Here is a 21,548-nt window from a genome sequence, read left to right as displayed (position 1 = left end):
GTGCCTCACTTGCCTCAACCCAATCCCAGCCTTGCCTGAGCATCTGTACTTTTTATTTTTTTTAATTTTTATTTATTTATTTGTTTTTGCTTTTTTAGGGCCGCACCTGTGGCATATGGAAGTTCAGGCTAGGGATGGAATCAGAGATACAGCTGCCGGCCTACGCCACAGCCACAGCAAGGCCAGATCCTTAACCCATTGAGCGAGGCCAGCGATTGAACCCGCATCCTCCTGGATCCTAGTCGGGCTCATTACCGCTGAGCCACATGGAAACTTCTGAGCATCTGTACTTTTTAAAGCTCCTCACTCAGGCCATCCTAATGGGCAGCCAGGGCTGAGAACTATTGGCCAGTTGATCTCTAAGGTGTCTTGCATTCTTTACTGTGCTGTCCAATGTGGTAACACTGGCCTCATGGGGCTACTGAGAACTTGAAATATTAGTAATTGAAATTGAGATGTGCGGACTTCCCGTGTGGCTCACAACATAACTACTCGGCGTTGCTTCTACAGTGGCTGTGGCTCGACCCCTGGCCTGGGAACTTCCATATGCTGCAGGTGCGGCCACTTGTAAAAAAAAAAAAAAAGAAAAAAAAAGAAAAGAAATTGAGATGTGCTCTAGCTTTCAAAGACTTAGTACAAAAATATAAAATATCTCATTGATAATTTATACTGATGACATGTTGAAAATGCTAGTTTTCTGTTTGGGGAGCATCCTTTTCTAGATACGAACCTCAGAATCAATCAGGTAGGGTAGGTTATGCTACAGTAATTAAAAGGCAGTTCTCAGTTTTTATAGCAGAAATGTTGGATTTTGCTCATACTCCATTTCCCACATGTTTCGGCATGCATCTCTGGTCACTGTTGGTATGTTTGGGGCTGAAGGAGGCACCATCTCAATGTGTTTCCAGGAATTAGAAAGCAGGAAAAAGGATATGGTGACTCATGAAGTGGCTCTTAAAGGCTTCTGCATAGAAAGGACATATATCACTTCTGTTCATATTTCACTGGCCAAAACAAGTTGCATGGGCATGCCTGACTTCAGGGAGAGGGCTAAGGAAGTATAATTTTGTTATGTGTCTGGAAGGAGGAAGATCAGAACATTCTGAACAACCTTAATGATTGCCACCATGACAATACTGTGGCCTGAGGAAGTGATTGCTCGTGGTTGTAGAGCTATTTAGGACCATGGCACACTGCCTATGTATGTGTGAGACCAGCTCTGCCACACTGTCTCAGGCAGTAAACATGACACTTTTCTCCATATGGCTTTCATTACAAGTTCATTTCATTAGGAAACCAGTGGGGGTATTTTGTAGCATTACAGAAATACCAGGAATGAGACCCAGCAAGTTGGTTACAGACTCAGCAATGCTTCCCTCTAATATTCAGCAAGGAAAAATAAACTCATAGGGTGATCTCATCTCCTTTTTTTAATCCCTGATATTTTTGACAAAAACACATCATGTGAAATTCTGTGATGATAATGGAAGAAAAACAAAATGTTGAGAATAAGGACTTGTGAGGATTCTTCTTTTGGTAGCACTGAGTTTTATTTTATTTTTTTTTATTTTTATTTTTCGTCTTTTTAGGGCCACACCTGCCCTATGGACGTTCCCAGGCTGGGGTTCAAATCAGAGCTGCAGCTGCTAGCCTATGCTATAGCTGTAGCACTACCAGATCCAAACTGAGTCTGCGGCCTGCACTGTAGCTCACAGCAACACCAGATCCTTAACCCACTGAGCGGGGCAAGGGATTGAACCCCTGTCCTCATGGATACTAGTCAGGTTCATTACTGCTGAGCCACAGCGAGAACTCCAGTGTATTTTTTTTTTTTTTGATCTTTTTTAGGGCTCAACCTGTGGCATATGGAGGTTCCCAGGCTAGGGGTTGAATTGGAGTTGTAGCCTCCGACCTATACCACAGCTCATGGCAATGCTGGATCCTTAACCCACTTAGCGAGGCCAGGGATCGACCCCGAGTTCTCATGGTTACTAGTCGGGTTCGTTAACCACTGAGCCACGACGGGAACTCCCAGTGTATTGGTAATGTTACTTCTCTTTCTGGAAAGAGAACCCATATTAAATTTGACCAAGAATGGGAGCAAGTAGCATAGGTTACAATGGAATTAGGGTAAGTGATTTTCTTTTTAGACTCAGAATAAAACCCAAGGAGGCAATAGAATTTTAGGGAAGTTAATTGTTAAACATATCTCCTTTTTTTGTAAGGTTGAGACAGTGATGGGGATTATGGAGAAGTTTGCACTTCTTCAGCTGAAGAATACATAAGAATTAACCAAATGGAATATTTTATTTGAAGTGGATCCTAGAATTCTTGGATTGGATTGGTAATAATATTTTAGAAACATACGTAATTACTGAGAAATAGTCCTTAGGGGTAAAAAGGCACATAGGAGATGCCCTGGTGTAAGAGAAAGAATCATTTTTACATTTGGACAATTATGGAGTCTCCATAAAATGCCTGTCTCTGTGACCTTAGGAAAGTGCTTAAACACTTTTTAAGCATAAATTCCTCACTGTGATATGGTAAAAATGATAACTTCTTATAGAAGAGATATGATGGTTAAACAGATGATAAAGTAATAGTGCTTAGCTCTGTGCCGGCACACAGTAGGTGCTTAGTAAATGCCTTTCTGAGAAAAGGCAACAAAGAAAACAAGGGGAGTGTTCTGACCAAGAATGCATGTGCCCCCAGAGTCTGAAAAGATAAGAATGCATCTCAGGAAAAACAGAGCAAGGGTATTGTTAGAGAATTTCCAAATTTCCCAAGTAGTCATGTTTCCTTCTTCTTGTCTTAAATTTTTATGACTCCATTTCTTCTTTTCTTTCTCTCTTCTTGTACTTCTCTGTATTATTTGCTCTTTTTCTATTTATCCCCTCCTACCTTTTTAATAGATCATTCCAGTCTTTGGATTTTATCCTCTCTATTTTCTTTTTCTTATTCATATTGTTCCATAACTCCATTGCCCCCAATCTATGTTTCTCTCTCTCCCATTTTATCTTTCACCCTTTATATGTTGTTTAGCACAGGCGACCTGGAGGCAGAGTCTAAGAAATTATGCCTGTTACATGCTCTGCACTTCTCTGCCCTTTCTTTTTTCTTCCATCCTCAGAGGAACCCTTTCCTCTGCATCATCCTCTGTTTCCCTTGGGCCATAGAAGCCTTTTCCTGTACTAAAATTTGTTCTTAGAAATAAATCTGATTAACTCAGAGCCACAAAAATATAAATAACTTATAGTTTGGTGCTTTACTTTTCCCAGGAGTACCAGAACTTCAATCAAGTACAAAGCCTTCAGCCAAAGAAATAAATCTCTAATAATAATTTTGGGCAATAGAAAGTTATAGAGCATGTTTTCTTTTCAGCAGGAGACCTTCCCTGTCAAATATGCCACTTACAGAGCTTGGTCTTTTTGATATTTTAGAAGAGTATAAAATAAATTGATTTAGATAAAGCTAGAGTTAGATTTAGCCACTTTTTGGTGCATGGAAGTCTGATCAGTTTGGGCTAAAAACTACAGTTGACCCTTGAACAACGTGAATTTGAACTGCATGGGCCCACCTTAGACACAATTTTTTTTAAACAGTTGCTACTACACTACTACACATCCATAGCTGGTTGAATCCTTGAATGTTGAACTGCAGATACACAGGGCCAACTGTAAACTTACATATACTTGGATTTTTGATTGTGTGGAGGGTTGATAACCCTGGCATTGTTCAATGGTCAGCTGTATTTAATTTCAAAGAGATTGTGTTGAGCAGATGCCACAGTTAATTTCAGATAAATCAGTTCAGTTTGTCCTTTTCATTCTTTTCTATATTTTAGTTGGTCCGAAGGTTGTGGGTTATTGTTAACTTAACATTGTCTTTTCTATATTTTTATCAAGTTTAATGTAATTTGCAAGGGACTATGAGCTTTATTATGTATTTGCAAATAGTGTGACAGTGCCCTAAAGTGCAATGGGGATTGCCAAATATCAGCCAGGCCATACTCTTCACTGTTGGCTCTGTACCTAAGTTCCATATGCTTTTAAAGGGCCTATTACAAGATTTGAAACCTAAAACATTGTATTTGTTCTCAAGCATAAAAAATAAAAATAAGTATAGAACTGAGTATCTACAAATCAAAAATTTCATCTATTAGTTATTGCTCAATTCTCTATCATTATCCATGAGTTATATTTAATGTGAGAGGTGAATATTTTAATATATTTGGTATATTGTAGGAGGGGTCTTCCACAAGTAAATATCCCCCCTAAATTCATATGTAGAAGCCTTAATCTGCCATGTGAATGTTTTGGAAACAGGGACTTTAAGGAATGGTTAAGGTTAAATGAGGTCATAAGGGTACAGCCCTGTTCAGATAGAACTGGTGTCCTTCTAGAAGAGGTAACAGAGACATCAGCAATTGCTTTATCCCTGACATGGTAGGCCATAGCAAAAAGGTAGTTATTTTGCAAGTCAGGAAGAGAGTCCTCACCAGGAACTAAATTGATGGGCAGCTTCACCTTGGATTATTGAGCCCCTTGAACTGTGAGAGATAAATTACTGTTGTTTAAACCATCCTGTATATGGTGTTTTGTTATGGCAGCACAAGCAGACTAGAGAATGTTCATTAGTAAGCAGCCTTGGGTAGGTCAGAAAGCTCAGGACATGCTTCAAGATGAAGAGATGGTCCCCCTAAGTCTGGTGAGCTACAGGGCCTTTGCTTTACAAGGTAGGCATACAAGTTTTGGGATAGAGATCAGCTTCCAGGACCAAGTGTCTCCCTGTGGAGTTGCCTTTCTGCCCTTTCCCAAGCAGCACTCATCCTTCCTCTAAATACATATCAAACCAATGTTTAAAGAATATCAATTGGAAAGGTCTCCAATTATTAGCTTCCTGGCTCACACTTGTATTTGGCCTGTATTTGGTCCAACCTCGGCCAGCTGTCACCCTTCATACCTTGATATCATAGCCAATGCCATGGGCCTTACACATCTGGAGAAAAACATAATGGAAAACCAGTGAAAGATTGTTGTGCCTCAGCTGGGTGCTCATCACTGCATAGCGACTGGCTGCCAGTGACTGGAAAAAAAAATCACAAGTGAATGTCAGAGTCTTTACAAAAGTATTTAAATAAAGCTTTAGTTTTAGAACCGTTGTAGATTAATAGGAAAGTTGTAAAGATGATACAGAGAGTCCCCGTATAGCCTACACCCAGTTCACCTACTGTTAACATCATACATTGATATGGTACATTTGTCACAACTAAGGATCCAAATTGCCACGTTACTATTAACATAAATCCGTACTTTATTTGGATTTCATTAGTTTTCCCCCTAATTACCATTTTCTGTTCCAGGATCCCCTCCAAGATACCACATTATATTTAGTTGTCATGTCTCCTTAGGTTCTTCTGGCTGTGACAGTTTCTGAGTCTCACTTTGTTTTTATGACCTTGACAGTTTTGAAGAGTACTGATCAAATCAGCATTTTGTAGAATGCTGCTCAATTTGTGTTTGTCTAATGTTTTTCTTACGATTAGATGGGGTTGTGGGTTTTGGAGAGAGGGCTACACAGGTGAAGTGACGTTTTTATTACCTTGTATCAAGGGTACATGTAACAACATGACATCACTGATGATGCCAACCTTGGTCACGTGACTAAGGTAGTTTTATCCAGGTTTCTTGATGTAAAGATACAGTCGTACTTTCCATACTGTGCTCTTTGGCAGCAAATCACTAAGTGTTCTCCGCTTCCTTGAGGAGACCAGCATTCGAATTTTGATTCCCATTGCTTTCTTTGGGAAATTTCTATTCTTAATCTTGCTTCCCTATCAGCAGGAACTATCCCAAAGAGACTGGTTACAGTAAGCCCAAAGTATTTCAAATATAATATCTCCTAAAATACTTAGTTTAATATGTGCAAAAGAAAGTGTTTATAACCCGATAGTTTTGTAGCCTGTGAGATGTGATATTTGACTCTGACAGCTGTGTTTGTCTTTGGACAAATGGAAGTTTGGAGAACTGAACATAGAGCCATGGCCAACCTTAGGGCATAGAAAATGGAGATGCCTGGCTCAGCTTTTGAACTTTGGGGACTTTAGGTATTGGGCAGCCAGGTGCCCAGTCTCATGCAGTGACTTGAAATAGGAGAAAGAAAAGGAGGTGCTATTGGTTCACAGCTGGCTGCAAGGATCTAATGACCTGACATTGACATTGTCTTTTGTGATATTCCAGGCTCTCTCTCCATCTCTGAACTAATGCAGGGTAACTGGGGCCAACTGAGTGAGTGCCCAGTGGAGAATGAACATCATCCTTTGTATCTGCATCTCTCTCTCTCACACACATACACACACACTCAGATTTCACCTTCACCTTTTGTGACATATGTCTCCCATGTGTTAATGCATTTTCCTTCAACCCTTACATATAGTAGTGTATCTGATGGTCATATTATGAGTACTATTAAGCCTGTTCTTCCCACACATAAGCAGGGTCCACATCTACAAAAATGTTAGGCTCCTACAGGCTAATGCATTGAATTGTGTGCCTCCATTGGTATTGTCCCACTTTGAGCCACTGGGAATTTTATTTTTACAAAGGAAAATCTAGTTGACCCTCTATGCCTCACAACTGTACTTTATTATCACCCTGACCTATCATGAGTTGTTCCCTTGGCTGGCTCCCTTACACGGCTGGGGAGTTTTCTGAGGGTAGGCACTGTTTGGTTTCTGAATCCCCAGACTGGACATGATGCTAGTATTCAGGGTTTATTGAATGAAAGAAAGAATGGCTACATGAAATAGAGTCGGTGGATTGCACTTCCCTCTGATTTAAGAGATTCTTCAAAGGATGTAATTCAAGGGACTTGTAGTCATGAGTACTTTGCGGAAGAAGCAGAGATTGATTCACAGAACACAGAGGATAATCACATTATCCCTAGTCATCCTAGGCCTTGCCTCAAGAGGATGTCTTTTGGAGGACAGTGTAGCTCTGGTGGACCTGGCAGGGATTATTGCGGGGGTAGAGGGGGACCAAGAACTGACTAAGAGAAGTTCTGGCCCAGCTATTTAGTCAGTCTGGAGGAGCGTGACCACCAGACCTGCTCACCCTGCCATGCCAGGCTGTGCCATGCTCCTGCCTTCACAACCAAGGCCCAGAAGACTGAGCTTTTGTATATGAAAGTGAACTGTAAATACTCTGGAATTCCATTGTGATTACTGAGCATGTAATCGCATGGTAATTACCATGAATTCACAAGATAATTCCAAGGTTAATTTTGTCTTGTAAACTTGTCTTATACTACCATAGTATATAAACTAGCAAACCCCAAATCAGGCCTCAGTCAGCAAGGGAGTGAGGTAGGCAGAAGTCTAGTAGCAGGATCCAGCTCAGTGCTATGTATCTTGGCTCCAAAGTAATTCTGGACCACAATTCCTTCTCCTCCCAGACCTGAGCTTGTGATTCATAAAGAATTTGAAAGAAAAGCTAGGATATTTGGCATATGTCTCTAAGCAATGTCTTATTTTCCATGACCATCACCATCTTACTCCAGACCATATGGCCTGGAGAGCTGCTTCTCCTTTCTACCAGGGAGGTGGGGATGCAAGCAGAATTCTGTAGTGGGAAGGTTATACTGAGTCAGAACAACTAAAGTTCAAAACCTAACTAGGCCATTTACTATATGTGTGATCTTGTGTGGATATGTCATTTAACTTCTCTGACTTCTGATTAAATAAGCATCTAGCACAGCACCTGGCACCTGATACATGGTAGCTGCTGTTGTTGCTGCTTCTTTGAAAACATCTACAGGGCCTGGAGCATTGTGGACCTACACTAAATGTAATTTTCCAGGCTGTTCCTTCCCCCACTGGTACCTGGGATTCTGAGCATTACCACCAGATCAAACATTTCCCAAACCCAGGTTGGTCAGTGCTTAGAACTCTTCAGTGTCTCTTCCTTGCCTTCAAATGAAATCCAGACACCTGGCTTAGCTGGCAGACTCTCCCAAACTTGCTCAGTGAATCACTTGTCCCCCTTCCCAGATTCTCTCACCAGCCCAACTGGTTCCTAACAGACTGTGGGCTCTCTTCAGCCTGTCCTTGCTGCTGAGGGAGGTCTGCCTCTCCTTGCCACTTAGTGACTGACCTCATCTTTAAGGCCAGACCAAGTTCTCTGTTCCTAGTAAAGCGTCCTCTGTCCCTGCCAGTCCACAGTTATTTCTCCTAAGAACTCCAGCAGCAGGTTAATGGACTGTCACTCAAATGGCACTTAAATGAGACCTTGTGGTTTTTCCTGGTATATGTGCTGTCTTATACTTCTTTTCAACTCTTCAAGGACAAGGACTTTGTCAAATGTCTCTGAATTCTGGATGTTTGGTGAAATTCCTGGTTTAAGTGCTTAATAAATGTGTTATACTAATGCTAATAAAAATGAACATACATGATACATCTACTTTTTTTTAAGGACTTAACTGACTCCACAGTTTCTGCAGGAAAGAAACTGTCAGTGATCAAGGGTTGTCTTTTATCTAGCCTGATAGCACAGGTGACACTACTCTCTTGAGAATTAGATGAGTTCATCAATACCTAGAAATGGTGTCTGATACAGAGGAGGCACCCAAAAACAAGTTAGCTCTTATTATCATTTGTTAAACTAAATAATTTTGCAAATAAGATAATAAATTATTTGAAATAAAAAAAACAACCAATTGGTATATCTTTTCCTCAGAAAGGTGCTTGGGTCAGAAGACTTAGGCTTTGCTACTTAATTTTATGACCTTGGGCAGCTCACTTAACTTTAAATAGACTTACTTTCCTAATCTGTAAAGTGGGTATGATAATCCCTGTGTTACCTATTTCTTGGAGTTATCATAGGGATCAAATACGCTCATGTCTATTTAAAGTATAAAGCAATATCCAAATAGAAAACATCATTTTAAAAAGGCTGTATTGTATAATCAACTCTCTTCTTCTTTTTTGTCTTTTTCTAGGGCCGCACCTGCGGCATATGGAGGTTGCCAGGCTAGGGGGTCTAGTCGGAGCTGTAGCCACTGGCCCACGCCACAGCCACAGCAACTCGGGATCTGAGCCAAGTCTGTGACCTACACTACAGCTCACAGCAACGCCGGATCCTTAACCCACTGAGTGAGGCCAGGGATCTAACCTGAAACCTCATGGTTCCTAGTCAGATTCGTTAACCACCGAGTCATGATGGGACCTCCTCAATTCTCTTCTGATGCTGTAAAATCCATTTAGGTTTGCCAAGAAAATCATAACTTAAATGGATTTTATGGCATCAGAAGACTCCTCTGTGACCAACTGGCCTGGTCAGTGTTCACTGAGTCCTGGCCTAGCTCAGAGCAGATTAGGAGCCAGTGGATAATGGTAATATGCTTGCAAATAACCTCATTACACAAGGAGATGAAGCTTCTTTTGGAAAAAGAGCTTTCTCTATGGCCTCAACCAGAGACTTCTTCAGGGATGAGCTAAAGCTCTACTCCGGGGTTGGGTCATTGACTCTCATACAACACAAGGCAGGTTGGATAGCACAATGGTCAGATGCATAGGCTTTAGGGTCTGACAGGCCTGGGCTTAAATCCTGGCTTCCATACTTGCTTGTTGAGTAACCTTCCACAGGTTCTTAACATCTCGTAACTTCAGTCTTCTTATCTAAAAATGAACATAATAATAAGGGTACCTACCTAATATATTAGGTCATATAAAGATTCACATAAAGCACTTTGGTAAAGTTAAGGCTGAGTACATTTTGGATGTTATTATCTTGTTATAGCAGTAGCTGACCTATTTGCATCCCGTAAAAACTTGAAGCTCTTTGCTACTCATCCTTACATCCTCTGGAATAAGTAGAGTGCCTGGCACAAAGTAGGTAAATTTACTTCTAATTGAATCTGGCTGAAGGTACTAACTGATAGTCAAAGTGATGGCTGATGAGAACTTAGGATGTGACCTGTCACAACAATATTATTCCTTTCTAAAAAATTCTGCAAGAAAAAGATGTTTCAGTGGAAGGTGGTAGTACAGAGGGATGGGCCCTTCCTAAGGCCCCTTACAGGATGTGTTTCCAGCACCCCACTATATATGAAACTGCCTGGGCCAGGCTTGATACAGAGCCCTATGCTATAGGCCCCATAAAATCAAATCCCTCAGAGTTCTGTCGTGGCTCAGGGGTTAGCGAGTCCAACTGGGAACCATGAGGTTGCAGGTTTGATCCCTGGCCTCTCTCAGTGGGCTGTGGTGTGGGTCGCAGCTTGGATCTGGTATTGCTGTGGCTCTGGCGTAGGCTGGCGGCTACAGCTCTGATTGGACCCCTGGGCTGGAAACCTCCGTATGCCACTGGTGTGGCCCTGGAAAAAGATAAAAAAAATAAATAAAAATAAAAAAATCAAATCCCTCAAGAGATCCTAGGGATCATTTAGGCCTCCCCCATTTTACAAATGAGAAAACTGAGGCCAGAGAGGATCAGAATTCATGAACTCTTTTTTTTTTTTTTTTCTTTTTGGTCTTTTTGCTATTTCTTGGGCCGCTCCCGCGGCATATGGAGGTTCCCAGGCTAGGGGTCAAATCGGAGCTGTAGCCACTGGCCTACGCCAGAGCCACAGCAACGTGGGATCCAAGCCGCGTCTGCAACCTACACCACCGCTCACGGCAACGCCGGATCGTTAACCGATTGAGCAAGGGCAGGGACCGAACCCGCAACCTCATGGTTCCTAGTCGGATTCGTTAACCACTGCGCCACCACGGGAACTCCATGAACTCTGTCTTTCATTGCAGTGTTGTTCTCTTTAAATTCCCACTGGCCACATTTGGACTGTGTGGGAATTTCAGAGGTTAGCCATTTCTAGGAAAATGGGGGGGCGGGAGGAGAGAAAATGTTGTTGATCGAAGTCTAGTTTTATTAAACTACCTTTCTAAATCACAGTCTAACAAGAATGCTTCAAGCCAAATAAAGGAAGCTCGAAATACTCCTTTTCACTGGAGAATATAATTTTGCTTCAGCCACAATTTAAATTGATTTAGTTCTGAGCACCAGCACTTGAAGTGTGGAGCATATTCTATTTTCACCATGATACTTGTTTTGACAGTGATGCATTTCAGTTGACATAGTTGAAATCCTTATGTAATAAATCTCTGCCTGAAAATTAATCATGTTTATAATATTCCGAGAATTAATAACACCCATTGCTCAAATCATTAACTTAAAAAAGGAGCTTCCAAAATCTGTTCTCAGCAGTAAGGGACCACAAATAAATGAATGTTTGATAAAATAATCCAAGTAGCAGTTTAACAAGCGTAAACTTGAATGTGGTTGCAATAACACAGAACTATTGTTTAAGGGTTGGCAGAGGCTGATGAGGTTCTTATTTCAGTTACGAAGCAGGCATCCACATGCATAATGAACTGCTCTCTGAATTATTAATGTGTTGCTTATTTAGCCTCATCTGTCTAGAAGATAATGTATCCTAACTCTAATGAGTGATTGGTTTTGTACATAATTACAGTAGCAGCAGTAGCGGGGAAATGTGTGCCTTCAAAGAAGGAGTTCTAAAAATAAAGTCATCACATAAACTCCATTGTTGTTGCATTCTATCAAAATCAAACCCGAAGCATTTGAGAATTCATAATAAATTACAGGAGACAGAATCATTATTAACATCATAATTTAACACAAAAGGTTTTACTTAATCATTCATTACAGATCATGTGCTATTAAAATGTTTATAAATGACTGAGGTTGTTTTAAGATGTTTGCAGAGATGGTCTCTTTTGGCCACTCACCAGCTGTGGTGCGGAGGGTCCACTAAGAGAGGGGAAGAGTAAAAATGGATAGAAAAGGGTAACAATTTATGCCCATTCTGACAGAATGTTAATTAAAAGTTAAAAAGCCGTTAAGTGACTCCTTTTCATTTCTAAAACATAGTCGCCTGGGACTCATCTGATCTTGCTTCCACCCTCAAGTGGTTATTTGTGGAGGACACTGGATCAGAAGCCTGTGCACCTGGTCTGACTGGGTCTAAATAATAGTTGTTTGCCACCTGTTTCTGATAAGGGGACAATAGTTCTTTTTAGAGTTTAGAAAAGTTTTTGCTTTTTCCCTGCATAGTATGTTATTTAAAGGAATAGGCCCAAACTGGAAACCTTTTATAGGCATTCATTTTGAATATGCCCTCATTATCACTGTGGTTTTATCTGTGCATTTCCTTTCTCTTGTCTTCAAAGGGGGCTGTCAACTGCATGTAAACCTGACTGCACCGCAGCCTATTAACACTTGTTCAGGAAGCTTCCATTTGGTTGTAAATTGTACTGTGTGTACTTGTGTGCATGCTTTTTAAAAAACTCTCCTATCACATCGACACATACATGCATAGGAGCATGTGTATGCACACACATGCACAGTGGCACCAGGGTGACAACATCTATTTATCTTTCTAAAACCAAAGCACTTTCACTTTATCCCTACATCACAAAATCTGCATAGCTGTTCTTCAGTGACTCTAGAAACATTTGAATTATTGAAGATCATAATGCTTCCCTCTTGTGTGTGGGCAGTTCCTAAAAGTGTTGTAAGATTCTTGATCACAGGAAAATTCTTGTATGTTGCCTGTAGCTAGGATCAAAACCCATAGGCAAGATGGGGAAAAATGGGAGAGTGCTTCCAGCTCAAAGTACAACTTCTGTTTAACGGCCTTCTGAAGCACCATACTTAAATGCAGCAAATTGTCTTTGGAAATCTTGTGTTGAACATCAAGTCAGCTTCCAGCTTCCTTTTAGAAATGGCATGGAGTTAGGCGTCAAGTTTCACTGCTGTCCCTCCCTCAGGCACTGACTGTGGGGTCATGTAGGTTCCTTTGGTGGGAAAGAGGCCATGGGTGGAATCAAACCTGGGAGATTCCCAGCAAGGTCCTGGGACCTAGAGAGGTCTTTTTCTTCATCCCAAACCCCACTCTACATCTCTTCTTAATAAGCAAAGAGATGTAAGGCATTCCCATGAGCAAGGGTACCTCACAGGACAAGTGGATTGAGGAGGAGAAGGAGACTGCCGCCTGAACCCCCCAGACATCTGGTACCCTCTCCAGTCTACCTTTCCTAATGTGCACTGAGTTCCTGCCAAGGAAGGTGACTTGTGGGAACCCTGGGCAGAGTCAAACAAGGGTCCTTTAAATCCAGAGGTGTGTCTTGGACCCAGAGAGGCCCAACAGAGAGGCAGGATATATTGCTCTGAAAAGATATCTCTAGGGTACTTGTGTGGGGGTCCTATTAACCACTGGCATTCTTCTTTTATGTGCTTGACATATTCGGATCTCAAGAAGAGCTTCATTTGCAAAAAGGGCATGAAGCCCACTGTTGTAGGAGAAGGCAGAGGAAACCCTCTGGCACTGTCAGAGCAGCTGTGGCATGAGCCTCAATCTGCTCTCATCTCCCATGTACACGAAGGGCCATCTGGTCCTCTTGACCTTTGCTCTCCTTCTCTAGGACCAACCTTGCCCACTCTCCCCATGGAGATTTACCCTTTGTTACTGGGCATCCCGAGGTTGCTAAACCTCAATCAGTCCCAGGACTGCTGCCTCCAACTCCCGCAGAGATGGGGCCATGGACCGATGAGAGACCTCATTCACCAAGCTGGGAAGTTGGGGTTTTCCTGAAGATGGCAGGAATCATTTTAAAAATCATAAGAAGGGGAGGAATATGCTCAAATTTGTTTTTCACATTGACCACCGTGACAGGAAGCCAGAGAATCTTTGTGAGAAGCTATTATAATCCTAGTGTGAGACCATGAAAGCTGAAATGAAGAGAGTATCTTTGAGCAGGAGAGGAGAGGGTGAGAGTTGAGCCATTTTAGCAGGTAGCAGCAATCGGAGCTAGTTGCTGACTGGGTATAGAGATATGGGGTATCTGATCAGAATCAGGCCTGACCCACCAGGAGCAAGTATAGGTGAGGAGAGAGGATGAGTGCAGTTTTGGATAGTTTGACCCTGAGGACTCTGAGTCATTCTGTTGAATATTGGATCTGGGAGTCTGAAGCTGAAAAAAGAGATTGGGGCTAGAAAAATATGGGTTTTGTAGGAAGCTGCTGGTAATTGAAGCCATGGGTGTAGGTGTACTTGCCCAGGGAATCAAGTTGAGAAGAGAATGGAGAACACCCAGACCCTCACCCCTGGCAAGCCCTTTCGCCCTTCCACATAGTGCTTCCCCTTTCTGAATGGTCTCTCCCTTCTGTGACCAACACATTCATATACCAGAAGCCCATTTTGGGAGGTAGAGTGACTTGCCTGAGATTCTTCTTTCTGGACCTACAGAGCCTGGCACAGCCAGAGCTCAGCAAGTGGTGGTTGAGAGTTGCCAACACTGAGGAGAATCAAGAAGTATCAGATGCTTACCGGCATTGCCTGGGGGTTCACATGGCTTATTTTCCTCTCTTTCTTGGGAACAAAGCAGGGCACTTCAAGGGTGCCCAAACTGCAATCCAGGTGGCCGTTGGTCAGGTATAAGGTGAGCTGGGTCAGGGCCAGTTGGTCACTGTATGAGATGTTGAGGCCTGTTGCCCACACCTGAGTAAAACAGGAGCCGTAGAAGTGAGGGAAAGAAAGCCCCCATCACCCCTGACCAGCCCAAACTACATCAGACCCAACTACACCAGTGAACACAACGCCTTAACAGAGTAGATGTTTTTAACTTCTGTTTCTCGTTTGTTCAGCCAAAGGATGGAACCTCAGTCTGACTCTCATCAGAAGATTCAGGGTTCTTGTGGGAAGTCACACAATTGGAAATACCTGGCCAAGATAACCTTATGGAGAGGCCCGGTTCTGAAAAGCTCATGTGCACCTGGATTCTTCTGCCTGTGGCTTGCCATTTCTAAAGTGGTCAGTGCAATGCTTTCTACTGAGAAATGAGGCTGGATAGAAACTCCAGAGGATGGAAAGTTAAAGGGGAGCAGACAGAGGTGGGGAAAGAGTGAGTAAATATGAGAAAAGGGCAGTTTTCCTTGTTTTAGGAAAAGCAGTGCCGGTCTCTCTCAGACTCTCAATATGATTTTTTTTTTTTTTTGGTCTTTTTATCTTTTTAGGGCCTCACCCGCGGCATATGGAGGTTCCCAGGCTAGGGGTCCAATAGGAGCTGTAGCCACCGGCCTATGCTAGAGCCACAGCAATGCCAGATCCGAGCCGCGTCTGCAGCCTACACCACAGCTCACGGCTAGGCTGGATCCTTAACCCACTGAGCAGGGCCAGGGATCGAACCCGCAACCTCGTGGTTCCTAGTCAGATTCATTTCCGCTGTACCACAACGGGAACTCCTCAGTGTGATTCTTAAGGGAAACAGGGTTGGCCTACAAGCCTTAGCTCTACTGTTATTTTTACTATTTTACTTTAAGAATGCAAGAAAGTCAGTTCACCCACCCTCTGATTGTCACAGTATCCTCAGCTGGGTAATGGTGATAGCACCCACCCTAGCTGAATCACAGGGTTATTAGGAGAATACGTGATGCAATAAAAATTAAAATACTTTGATAAATAGATATATGTAAGCAGTAAATTACTCTAAGCTAGTAGATACTTTCTTAATGTGCATTAACTCTTTTTGACAGATTTTTTCTGAGCATCCATCCACTATGTGCTAAGCTGCCAATGGCAAAAGTAGGTCTTGTGCTACCCTCTCCCCTCCATGTGACAGACCATCCTTAATTTCTCTTGTCACTCCCCACCACTACACTGAATCCAGAAGCAGCTCCAGAATCCTCCTTAGTTCAATACTCAAGGCTTGTGCTAGTTATCTGAGTGTAAAATGTAAAGAGACACAGATTCTCCCATCAAGAAGGGGAAGACAGATACAACCATATTCAATTAATTACAACATGATGAATACCTGATATAATAAAGGGATGGAACAAAGTACTACCAAAGCGGAAAGAATGGACAAACTGAGTTTGTCTAGTTAGGTCAGGGCTGTGTCATGGAAAAGGTAACTTTTGAGCTTTGACAGGCAATGCAAATAAGACTGGTTCCCATGTGTCAAGTACTACAAAGTGCCAGGTGCTTCACAGACATCGCAGATCTTTATAATAATCTGAAAAATGACAGCTCCATGTCATTGATAAGGAAACAGAAATTCAGAGAGGTACCCAAGCCCACACAGCTAGGAAGAGGTGGTCCTGGTTCTGAATTTAGTTCTGCCTGGCTCCAAGTCCACTCTTTGCCCTTACCCTGCTGGAGGAGATGACATTGATCTTGGCCCAGCCAATTGTTACCCTGGACCAGTTTCCTAGTTAAACTGAAAGCTAAAGTTATAGAGGATCAAAACATGTTCTCGTTTAATATAATCCATGCCATGGAAATGTCTTGTGGAGAAAACATGAAGTATTGTGTTTCTGGAGTATGCTGTAATTAGCAGTAATGCATTTTCACTGTAGGAAATTGGAAACTAACACATTTTCATGAGGACTTGATTAAACAGTTTTTCCTCTTAGAAGGCCTACATGTGCCCCCCACACCAACTCGGTATGTTAAAATACATAATACATCTGCCCTAGAGTGGACTCCTCTCAAACAAATCTAGCAGTGAGTGACTTGAGTAAGCATTGAATGTAAATGGCATCATTATAAGGATATTAAGAGGTCAGGCTGTCAAGGCCCCTTGCTAAACTGAAGCTAATTTCAGGAGTCATATTCGCACAGTAATGCCCTTTTATAATAGCAAATAAATCACATTTGCAACAATTGTTAAAAACTAACTGCCAAGTATCTGTTTCAGTTGTAAATATCCTATTTGTCAACTTAAATATTTCCTGCTGTATGGCATAAAATGCAAATCAGATGAGGACAGCTACTTTTCCTTAATATGAGAAAGTGAACTTGCTATTATTACAAGTTGGGCATTTTTTTCCCCAGAGCTTCTATTTTGATGTTTCAGTGTCCTTGATCAAAGGGAAATGCATATAACAAACATTATTAATATTATGTTAATAATATTAATGTTTTTGTGATGAGGATTTTTAAAAAAATGTTTATTATAGTTGATTTACAATGTTCTGTCAATTTCTGCTGTACAGCAAAGTGACCAAGTTGTACATATATATACATTATTTTACTCACATTATCTTCCATCATGTTCCATCATAAGTGATTAAATATAGTTTCCTGTGCTATACAGCAGGATCTCATTGCTTACCTACTCCAAATGTAGTTTGCATCTACTAACCCCAAACTCCCAGTCCATCCCACTTCTTCCTGCTCCCCCTTGGCAACCAGAAGTCTGTTCTCCATGTCCATGAGTTTGTTTCTTTTCTATAGATAAGTTCATTTGTGCCATCTATTAGAGTCCAGACATAAGTGATATTATATGGTATTTGTCTTTCTCTTTCTGACTTCACTTAGTATGAGAATCTTCTAGTTCCATCCATGTTGCTGTCAAGTGGCATTATTACTATTATTTTTTTTAATGACTGAGTAGTATTCCATTGTGTATGTGTACCAGCTCTTCTTAATCCATTCATCTGTCGATGATGGACATTTAGGTTACTTCCATGTCTTGGCTACAGTGAACAGTGCTGCAATGAACATATGGGTGCCTGTATCTTTTTGAATGAAAGTTTTGGCCAGATATGTGCCCAGGAGTGGGACTGCTGAGTCATATGGTAGTTGGTGATGAGGATTTTAGTGGGAAGGCATCCTGGAGTAGGGGAATGAGAATCAATGAGTTGGAGAGCCTAAATCTGGCCCTCACAAATGGTGCAAACTCAAATGGTTATTTCAGCTATCTCAACCTCAGTATCCTTAAGTGTAAAAGGCATAAATGATAATACCTACCACAGGGGGTTTTGAAAACAAAATAGAATAAACGCAGAGTTCCCGTTGTGGCTCAGCAGGTAACAAACATGATTAGTATTGATGAGGATGTGGGTTTGATCCCTGGTCTTGCTCAGTGGGTTAAGGATCTGTCATTGAGGTGAGCTGTGGTGTAGGTTGCAGACACAGCTTGGATCCTGCGTTGCTATGGCTGTGGCATAGGCTGGCAGCTGTAGCTCCGATTCGACCCCTTGCCTGGGAACCTCCACATTCCATGGGTGTGGGCTCCCCCAGAATAGAATAAATGCACATAAAATTGCCTTCTGTATTATAAAGTTCAATACAGACATTATTTATGATTACTAAACATTTCCTTTAAGAGGAGTAGAATCTTTGAAGACACATTTTCAGTTGCCCATGTAGCTACTAGATTGCCTCATTAATGGCTGTTTTCCCCCCTTCATAATCATTGTGTTTAACTTCACAATTCAATCCAGTAGATGGTCAGGTTCGAACAAGGTTGGTATTACTCTGTTTCTGACCCATGAGGATACTGAGATCAAAAAGTGTTCTTCACGGTTTGCCTAGGATCGTAGAGCTCAGGCCAAAACTCTGCTCTTTTTGTAGAGCCAGAAAATTTCTGCTACCCAGGCTGCCCTTACCTCTTGGTTCACAAAGGAAATAGAACAAATTTCTTTAAGGCTTTTCCTCAACAGCAGGCTTGCCTGAATTGCTCAGATAATTGTTCTGTTTTCCATCTGGTTTTTCCATTGAAGACACTGCCTGAGGCATGCTTGTTTTGCGGACGGGGGTTCCTATTTCCCCTTCTAGACTATCAGCCCCTTAGGGAAAGCTGCTGAGTCTTTGTCTTCTGACAATGCTCAGTGTCTGGGGCAGGCTGGCTCCCAGCAGGGTATATCAGCACCTCTAATGTTTCACTCTGAACTCCTCTGCAGCCTTTCAGAGTCAGGATCTAAGTGAGTCTCTTGAAGCTGGTTTGAGATTCAAATGCAGCAAATATTCATTGACCTTCTCCTCTGTGCCAGCCCCAGGCTTTCCCCAGTATCTCATTTAATCCTATTCTTGATTTATGGATTTTGCTGTTAATTTTAGAACCTAATCTCTCTCTGCACTGGATCCTCCCACCACAATTTAGATGAGCATTGATGTACATAGCACTTCACAAAGGCACTACAACTGGGGATGGAGAGAAGTGGGTATATTTTTAAGTGTTTAGGAGGTGGTTTTGACATGACTTGCAGGACCGACTAGCTGTACAGATTACTTGGTTAAATGTGAGGGTGAGAGAAAAACATCACTGAAACTTAGTGCTGGAAAGACCTTTAAAAATCATCTAATATAATATGTTCATTTTATAAATGGAGCAACTCTACTGTGAGAAGCAAAGTGTTTTGCCTTGAGTTTCAGAGCCACATATCAAAGATGTTGGTACAAGAGGAGTTCCTGTCATGGCGAAGTGGGTTAAGAATCTGACCACAGCAGCCTGGATTGCTGCGGAGATGCAGGTTTGCTCCCCAGCCCAGTGTAGTGGGTTAAAGGATCTGGCATCGCTGCAGGTGCAGCTTGAATTGCGGCTGCAGCTCAGATTCAGTCCCTGGCCTGGAAACTTCCATATGCTGTGGGTGCAGCCATCAAAAGGAAAAAAAAAGATGTGGGACAAGAAACCAAGGTGTCTTAGCTCCAGTCATAAAGCAGTAGTTGATAGTTGTTTGACTGATTAACAATATTCAAAATCTGTTTTGTTAAAAATGGTTAAAACTCTAGAGAGATTTATATCAAGGCCTTAAGCATGAGTATCACAGAAATATTCATCTCAGCATTAATTGTAAAATTGAAAAGTTGCAGCTGTCCAACATTTGGGCATTGGTTAAGAGGATTATGACACATCCAGATGATGGGCTAGTCTGTGATGTTATTGTGAAAGGTAATGATTGTGACTAACTTTTGGTCGTGTAGGAAGATTCACAGAATGGCAAGAGAAGAATATACAGTCATATGGGTAATATGACTTCAGCTTTGTAAAAATAACATTATATCTAGAAAAGGCTAGATGAGAATAGAACAAAATGTTAATATTAGAAGATTTATGGTGAGTAAAATTATATAGACTTTCATATATAGTCTAGATTTGCACTATCTAATGAGGTAGCCACTACCTGTTGAGCACTTGAAACATGGCTGAATCAAATTGAGATGTGCTACAGCTGTAAAATACACACCAGATTTTTTTTTTTTTTGGTCTTTTTCTTTAGGGCTGCACCCGTGGCATATGGAGGTTCCCAAGCTAGAGGTCAAATTGGAGCTGTAGCCGCTGGCAACGTGGAATCTGAACAGTGTCTGCGACTTACAATGCAGCTCACTGAAATGCCGAATCCTTAACCCACTGAGTGAGGCCAGGGATCAAACCTGCATCATCATGGATTCTAGTTGGGTTTATTAACTGCTGAACCATGTAGGGAACTCCTACACACCAGATTTTGAAGAATAAAGAGGTAAAAAAGAGTGTGAAATACCTCATTAATAATATTTTATACCTATTATATGTTGAAGTGATCCTATTTTGGTTGTGTTGGGTTAAATAAAATACATCATGTATTAAAATCGTTTTCATCTATTTTTCAGTTAACTTTTACATTCTAAAGTGAGGCTACTAGAAAATTAAAAATTATACATGTGGCTTGTATTTGTGGTTTACATTCTATTTTTATTGGGTTGGTTGTGAAAAAGCCCATTGCAGCTTCAGCCAGGGGTAGGGCCAATACTGGTGGGCTGGGGAGAGATGCTACAGAGGCCCTGGCTCTCCATTACCTGACTGGCGCTGAGCTGGATGCAGTCCTCACTGCAGCTCTGTGGAGACCTGGGGCAAGGTGGTCAGAACACAGGGCAGAAGGCAAACCAAGAAACTGCAACAACCTTATCACTTAAACAAGCACATGAGAACTGAAGACAGGGTCAGGCAGAAGTGAATTTACTCAGAATTTTTCTGTTCCGAGGTTCTGGGTCTTGTTTGGGCTGCAAGATTTGGGGTAAAATGGTAGTAACATGTTTCTGTTGGGGAAGGTATGGGAGAGAGGGTCCTGGTACTGAGCTCTTTTTGCCTTAGGTGTTCCTGGCAGATGGAGGCCGCCTGCTCACCCCTGCTGCTTCTGCCTCTTTCCTGTGACAGGTAGGATGGATGGGTGGCAGAGCATGTAGATATAGGCAGATGTGCAGAGGCCCTATGTTCTGTGACTATCTCCAAGTGCAAATAGAATAGCAAAGAGTTTGGTCTTGCCAGCCTTCACTTATGGGCACTGGGTAGATATGGGACTAAGAGATTAATTTATAGATCAAATAACATTTGTTGAATTATAGAATTTCAGAGCTTTTTGAGTCTATAGGTGTTTTGCAGATGCATCTCTAGGTTTTTTTTTTTTCTTCTTTATTTATAGGAGAAGAATCTGATGCTCTAGACAGGACAAGTGACTTGCTAAAGGTCCTACTCTGGGTACCAGGGTCTTGGCAAGTCAACTCTCTGAGCCACACTTTTGTCAACTAATCACTGGGGATAATAGTCTGGCTGGACCCTCCCTCAGTTGTCTCTAGATGTATCTATGAGGCTAACGGGGAATTAGGAAGATTTCTAAGCTCTTGTAGAGTGTTTTTTATTAGAAAATTTTTTAGAAACTTTCATTCTGATAATAAATTTGGAAAAATAATCAGTTCAGGATATGCATAGTTATTAA

The 21,548-nt window shown here is 41.7% G+C and overlaps 2 protein-coding genes across 20 annotated transcripts in view; one reads left to right on the top strand and one right to left on the bottom strand.

Annotated features, from left to right (window-relative positions):
- AAGAB (alpha and gamma adaptin binding protein) overlaps positions 1–21,548 on the top strand; it is a 308,159-nt gene that overhangs the window by 42,899 nt on the left and 243,712 nt on the right. Inside the window, exon 3 of one of the 3 annotated variants that reach the window (XM_084979083.1) lies at positions 20,927–20,989. The exons of the other annotated variants lie outside the window; for them this stretch is intronic. The gene's annotated coding sequence lies outside the window, so the exon portion shown is untranslated. The remainder of the gene's footprint in view (positions 1–20,926; positions 20,990–21,548) is intronic. 3 annotated transcript variants of the gene reach the window in all.
- The window catches only part of IQCH (IQ motif containing H), a 237,670-nt gene that overhangs the window by 35,596 nt on the left and 180,526 nt on the right, over positions 1–21,548 (bottom strand). For 14 of the 17 annotated variants that reach the window (XM_084978737.1, XM_084978733.1, XM_021100401.2 and 11 more), the window contains 2 exons: positions 14,401–14,571; positions 4,963–5,085 (listed from right to left, as the gene is read on the bottom strand). In XM_084978737.1, the coding sequence (XP_084834863.1) occupies positions 4,963–5,085; positions 14,401–14,571 (294 nt within the window). Of the gene's footprint in view, positions 1–4,962; positions 5,086–9,615; positions 9,674–11,665; positions 11,823–14,400; positions 14,572–21,548 lie in introns of those variants that run through there. The other 3 variants (XM_084978749.1, XM_084978792.1, XR_014817110.1) reach the window with 2 other exon arrangements.

This window comes from Sus scrofa, chromosome 1 (genome assembly GCF_054392235.1).
Source record: "Sus scrofa isolate SSC_HxYL_T2T_F1_AM1 chromosome 1, Sscrofa_HxYL_maternal_Yorkshire_Landrace_v2.0, whole genome shotgun sequence".
Taxonomy (NCBI): Eukaryota; Metazoa; Chordata; class Mammalia; order Artiodactyla; family Suidae; genus Sus; species Sus scrofa.
Note: the sequence above shows the minus strand (reverse complement) of the source record. Positions and strands in the feature narration are given on the sequence as shown.